Source organism: Acipenser ruthenus, chromosome 21 (genome assembly GCF_902713425.1).
Source record: "Acipenser ruthenus chromosome 21, fAciRut3.2 maternal haplotype, whole genome shotgun sequence".
Lineage (NCBI taxonomy): Eukaryota > Metazoa > Chordata > Actinopteri > Acipenseriformes > Acipenseridae > Acipenser > Acipenser ruthenus.
The window spans coordinates 21,140,076-21,146,258 of record NC_081209.1 but is presented as its reverse complement, the minus strand read 5'-3'; the positions used below and the strand labels follow the sequence as shown (position 1 = coordinate 21,146,258).

At 37.9% G+C, this 6,183-nt stretch overlaps 1 protein-coding gene across 4 annotated transcripts in view; it reads left to right on the top strand.

Annotated features, from left to right (window-relative positions):
* Positions 1-6,183, top strand: part of LOC117428006 (carbonic anhydrase 12-like) — a 34,142-nt gene that overhangs the window by 788 nt on the left and 27,171 nt on the right. For all 4 annotated transcript variants that reach the window (XM_034901666.2, XM_034901665.2, XM_034901664.2 and 1 more), the window contains exon 2: positions 4,561-4,581. In XM_034901666.2, the coding sequence (XP_034757557.1) occupies positions 4,561-4,581 (21 nt within the window). The remainder of the gene's footprint in view (positions 1-4,560; positions 4,582-6,183) is intronic.

Genomic DNA, 6,183 nt, shown 5'->3' with positions numbered 1-6,183 from the left:
GTAAAATCAGTAGCAAAAAGATCAAATTCAAATAATAGCAAAAGACAGAGAATACAGTAAATAATGACACGTAAGAGCGGGTTCGACGAAGAGCAGTTAACTTGTATTAAAAAAAAAAAAAGTTTATACCCTACACACTAGGTAGGTCTATTAACGTATTATTAAATCACACAAATGAAAATTGTACTTAAGAATAGCTTTAAAATACGAACAGTTACAAAAATATTTTTTTAAAAAAATCGCTTTAAACCTATTCCTGGGTGCATTGTTCATGGAAATGATTTCTAATAAGGTAATACGTAGTGTGTTTAACCATTTCGCATAGTTGGAGCAGCCAGAACTTTGCCTAAACTGCAAAACGTGGTGAAGAGACACCTATACACACCCGACGTATTAGTTTTGTTAAGACCTGTGTTGTTGCTGTGTTTCTCAGTTAGTAACAAAACGTGCTATTACACTTGCAAATACAATGCTTAATGAACTTTGTAATACACTGAAACGTTGACGACTGAAGAATGCAACTATAAGAAGTGTACTGTAGTGAACGTTTAGGAAAGCTACTAATAATAATAATAAAAAAAAAGATTTAACTTGGTATATAAGTAAAACGATCAATCACATGTTTACCTATAAATGTATGCATATTTATTTTTCCATGAAAAACGTAATATTTCTAATTATTTTATTTTGAGTTTCCAATACATACGCTTTTTAAATTTTTTTTTTAAATGCTACAGTTAGTCTCATTTTTTAATGTTTGCTTGTTTTGTTTTCTATTATGTAATGGGCGCACATTAAGACCCAGTGGCATCCATTTGAGTTAAGCATTGCTGTTTCTATGGTTACGGTTCTTTCAGCACATTGGAAAGTACTTATCAAAGTGGATACATTGAATGGGAATGAATGAGCACAAAAAGAGCTGTTTATTAATGTATGCAAATGATAGCAACGTTTTGTAGAATTAAACATCTGCAGTGCTTGGTTTTGCATGTACATAATGATATGTGTTGCATTTTTTTTAAATCCCCTTCAACATAAAGAATTTTCAACAACATTATTTATATGTTCGTTTTTTTATTAATTCAAAATATTTAAATAAGTATGATATGAGCCTAAATTATGTTGCATGTATATTTTATACAATATGTTTTGTATAAAGTTGATGGAAATGAGACCCCCACTGGATAGCATTTGAACCATTTCAAGTACTGCATACAGGGTTTATTTGTGTGCTTGGTCATGGGATAGGAGTCACAAACTTGTTTAAATAAAGGCTGTAGTAAAACCTGGAATGGCTCAAACTTCTCTGCAATGTGCAAGTGTCTTTTCCCTATCCATTCGTGTAACTTTTAGGAGTGAGAAAGTAAACACAATACTGAACTATTTTCATCCTCTAGCCATGGATTGAAATACTATTAGTTGGAGAATGAAGGATTATTCTAAGTTAATGCCACAATTTTTTTTTTTATAAAGTATTAAAGTATTGCTTTATGTGTCGAAAATAGTGAAGAGGTTTACTGGTTTACAGTACATAACAAGTTGCAGGATGTAATGCATAAACGTAATTGTACAATACATGGAGGAGGGTAGATCTCGAACCTGTGGCACAATCTTGTGCCTCTTGGGCTAGGACTCCTCTGCTGTGATTATCACAGAGCCCCCCTGTGAACAGGCTGGCTGGTGGTGATGTCAGGCCAGGAAGTAATGACAACAGTACTGTGAGTAAATGCGCTATTGCACCAGTTTATTGTAAGTAATAAATGAACAAAATAAAATGTTTAACCAAACAATGAACAAACAAAACAAAATGAACACTCAAACAAACACGAATCGTGCTGGTGTTGAACCAGCACGAGTAGCAATTGTTTTCTCTCCTCTCTCTCCCTTACCTCCTCACTGTACGCCCAACCCTGAGTGAGTGATCTGTGCATCTATGTATACAGCTGCTCCGGGATTCAATTACTAATGAATCATTCACTTGAATCCCAGCACGCAAACTAATTCGTGCAATCCCCGTGCCCACATACTAATACACACTTTAAATCACCCGTGCACCAATACATACACCAACAATAACACACTACATGCAACATACAACATAACACACAAAATACACACAGGGACGGGGCACCCTGCCACACCCCTAGCCAGCTGAACTAGAAATGCCAGCAAGGGACAAAGGAGTATGATGAGCTAAAGGAGAGAGGAGAGGATGGAACACCCAAGAGATAGACAGTGCAAGTACCTAGTTATTGAAGTGGAAAAGGTAGCGCACTTGCAGCTAACAGTAAATAAGCCACATGCAGAAAAGCATTGCTTAACTCTCAGCACTGGGAATCTCTTGTATCTCCTCAATTGCTGGTGCAGTGTAGGAAAAAAATTCCACCCCACACAATAGAACGGACAGCAGTGTGGAGTAGTGGTTAGGGCTCTGGACTCTTGACCGGAGGGTTGTGGGTTCAATCCCAGGTGGGGGACACTGCTGCTGTACCCTTGAGCAAGGTACTTTACCTAGATTGCTCCAGTAAAAACCCAGCTGTATAAATGGGTAATTGTATGTAAAAAAATGTCATTGTATGTAAAATAATGTGATATCTTGTAACAACTGTAAGTCGCCCTGGATAAGGGCATCTGCTAAGAAATAAATAATAATAGAACAAAGGCTCCAATTCTAATAGAATAAATCATTTTTCAACAGGGTACATTTTGATCAAATCAACCCCTTGTTTCTGAAAGACTTATAAAATAACTAATATAAACTAAATGACCTACAATGTGTGTGATTTTATATATATACACTACCGGTCAAAAGTTTTAGAACACCTCAATTTTTCCAGTTTTTATTGAAATTTAAGCAGTTCAAGTCCAGTGAATATCCTGAAATGGTACAAAGGTAAGCGGTAAACTGCCAGAGGTTAAAAAAAAAAGTTTAGGTTACCAAAAACTGAAAAATAATATACATTTCAGAGTTATACAAAAAGGCCTTTTTCAGGGAACAAGTAATGGGTTAACAACATACAGCTGTTCTGCAGCAATGGAAGTAAATTAAGCCTTGAAAGTTGATGCTAACAATTCCTACAGGTGTCCCAACTTTTGTTGATTACTTACAAACCCTCTGTCTGTATAAAAGCAGTGTTGGAACAGACTGTGTTACTACACCCTCTTAAGCATTATTTGGACAGTATTGTACTGTGGAAGTAGTATATTGCTCTCATAATGGCGAGAAAAAGGCAATTAACAAAGGAAGACAGACAGACCATTATAACCCTTAAAAGTGTAGGTCTTTCCTTTAGAGAAATTGCAGAGAAAGCCAAGGTGTCAGTGAGTACAGTTTCCTACACCATCAAAAGGCACTTGGAAACTGGAGGAAACTCTGACAGGAAGAGGTCTGGCAGACCCAAAGCCACAACAGAATCAGAAGACAAGTTTCTGAGAGTCAACAGCTTGCGTGATAGGCGGCTCACAGGACGACAGCTTCAAGCACAGCTTAACACTGGTCGAAGTAAGCAAGTCTCAGTTTCAACTGTGAAGAGAAGACTTCAAGCTGCAGGTTTGACAGGTTGAGTGGCAGTAAGAAAACCATTGCTAAGATGGCAAAATAAGAAAGAGGCTTGCCTGGGCCATGAAGCACCGCCAGTGGACTACTGAAGACTGGAAGAAGGTCTTATGGACCGATGAATCAAAATTTGAAATCTTCGGTTCATCACGCAGGGTTTTTGTACGCCGTCGAGTAGGCGAAAGGATGGTTCCTCTGTGTGTGACACCAACTGTCAAACATGGAGGTGGAACCGTGATGGTCTGGGGCTCTTTTGCTGGATCCAGAGTCGGCGACTTGCACAGAGTGAGTGGCACCCTGAACCAAAACTGCTACCACAGCATTTTGCAGTGCCATGCAATACCCTCTGGTATACGCCTAGTTGGTCAGGGGTTCATCCTACAGCAAGATAATGACCCAAAACATACCTCCAGGCTATGTCAGAACTACCTTAGAAGAAAAGAACAAGACGGTAGGCTTCAAATCATGGAATGGCCAGCACAGTCTGCAGACTTAAACCCCATCGAGCTGGTTTGGGATGAACTGGACAGAAGGCTGAAAGCAAAGCAACCTACAAGTGCAACCTATTTGTGGGAACTTCTGCAACAGTGTTGGGAAGAACTTTCCGAACAATATTTGATTTCCATTGTAGAAAGAATGCCACGAGTGTGTTCGGCTGTTATATCTGCAAAAGGTGGCTACTTTGAGTCAAAAATTTAGATTAAATTTTGTTAAACAAAACGATCCCATGATTTCTTTTTTATCTCCAATTGTTTATTTGTTCTATGCTTTAATTTGAGAGTACATTGAGACATTAAACTGCGTAAATTTCAATAAAAACTGGAAAAATTGAGGTGTTCTAAAACTTTTGACCGGTAGTGTGTGTGTATAATATATATATATATATATATATATATATATATATATATATATATATATATATATATATATATATATATATATATATATATTATTCAAATTTCATAAAACAAAACACTAACTTTTAATTTGTATTTCATTTACAGGCTCTAAGTGGACCTATACGGGTGAGTGTAACATCTTTTCCTTAGATGTGTTTTTTAAAATTAAGGTCTGGACACTTAAAGCCGATTAAAACTGTGTGGTGGAATTTACTGTCTGATTAGATTGTAATTTACATTGCAACATCTCTGCTTTCAAATCAAGCTGATTGAATTACACCACTCTTCACTGTAAAGCATAACTATACCAGACAAATGCCTGAATCCCTACTAAGCGCGGAAGAGGGTGCTGCATGTGAAGTTTGCTTAACCTGTTTCAAAGGGCCCTGTCAGGTTTGTCCCTCCTTCCTTCCTTCCTTAAGAGGGGATCTCTCTTATCAAAGGTTCTTTAGAATCCTGCAGCTTTAGTAGTTAAGTAGATCTGACAGAATCAAAGAAGCCCATATGTGTCGGTGAGCAGGTGTTAAAATACGTAGCCAACAAAATCATTTCAGTATTAATTTCAGTCATTTCATAGGTCTCATTCGTTCCTCTATACATTTTTTAAATGGGATTATTTCATATAGAAGTACAATTCAGGCAAAGAAAGCTTATTTAAACATTAATCAAACAGCTGGATTCGGGGGAATGCTATAGATTTATCTCCATTAAAGATCAGATAGAACAGGCACAAACCAGTAATAATAAAAAAAAAAAATTAATTAGCAAGCTGGGACGTGTGTGTGTGTGTGTATAAATGTGTGACTTGATTAATGAATGACTGAAACCCTACCACTGGTACTTGTGTACGCCAGCAAATGTTGCAAGTTGCCTTGCCTTCACTACGCTGTATTTTGTTTTTAAAACGCATCTGAGGCAGGCATCCAGGGGATCTTCCAAGAGACCACCAAATTGATTTATAAACATCACATCAATCACCTTTCACTTCGCTAAACACCCTTCACAATATTGGGGCTGGCACTGTAATATCTGATTTGCTGCTGTCACAGTTTTTCCTTGCCTGTGACTCTCCGTAGTTAATCCAAGTGCTGCACATTGGCAGGCAAATGCAGGATTAAACCAGTGCTGTTTAGCCCTCTGCAGCGAGACAGCGAGGTGTCAGGAAAGTCTTTTAATAAGCAGGCACTCAAGTACAACCTTGCTTCTGTATTTCGGTTTTAAAACCTTCAGTTAGTTACTCTGTTCCTCTGAGTTTCATACCCTTTTATATATTTTGTTTGTACTAAATAAACGCACACACCGGCAGACCTGCAGCCATTCTTGTTTTGATAAAGCCACCTGACCTATAACAATTTATTAAATAGCCCGTAACTATCCTGTGCTTCAGACAATGTGGTTTAGGCTTCACACTAAAGGTCAGAACATATGATACATGTAAGAGCTAACCTCTGATGTAAGCAGTGCTCAATTACTTTAAAGTTTGTAGTAAGCCTGTCCTAGATGGACCACTTGGATTCCTTTAAACCCTGACTTCCATAGGTGAAGGGCTGCCAGCTGTACCACCTAGCCCCCTCCTTTATTGCACTAATGCCTGTCCATTCTGCTCTACCCACACACTTGACTGAATAGTCTCAATTTTATGACAGAAGGTCACTCTGTTGTCGTGGATTTCAGCTTGTAGTGGTGGGTCAATGTTGGGCTGAATATGTTAACATGAGTGGGAGAGTG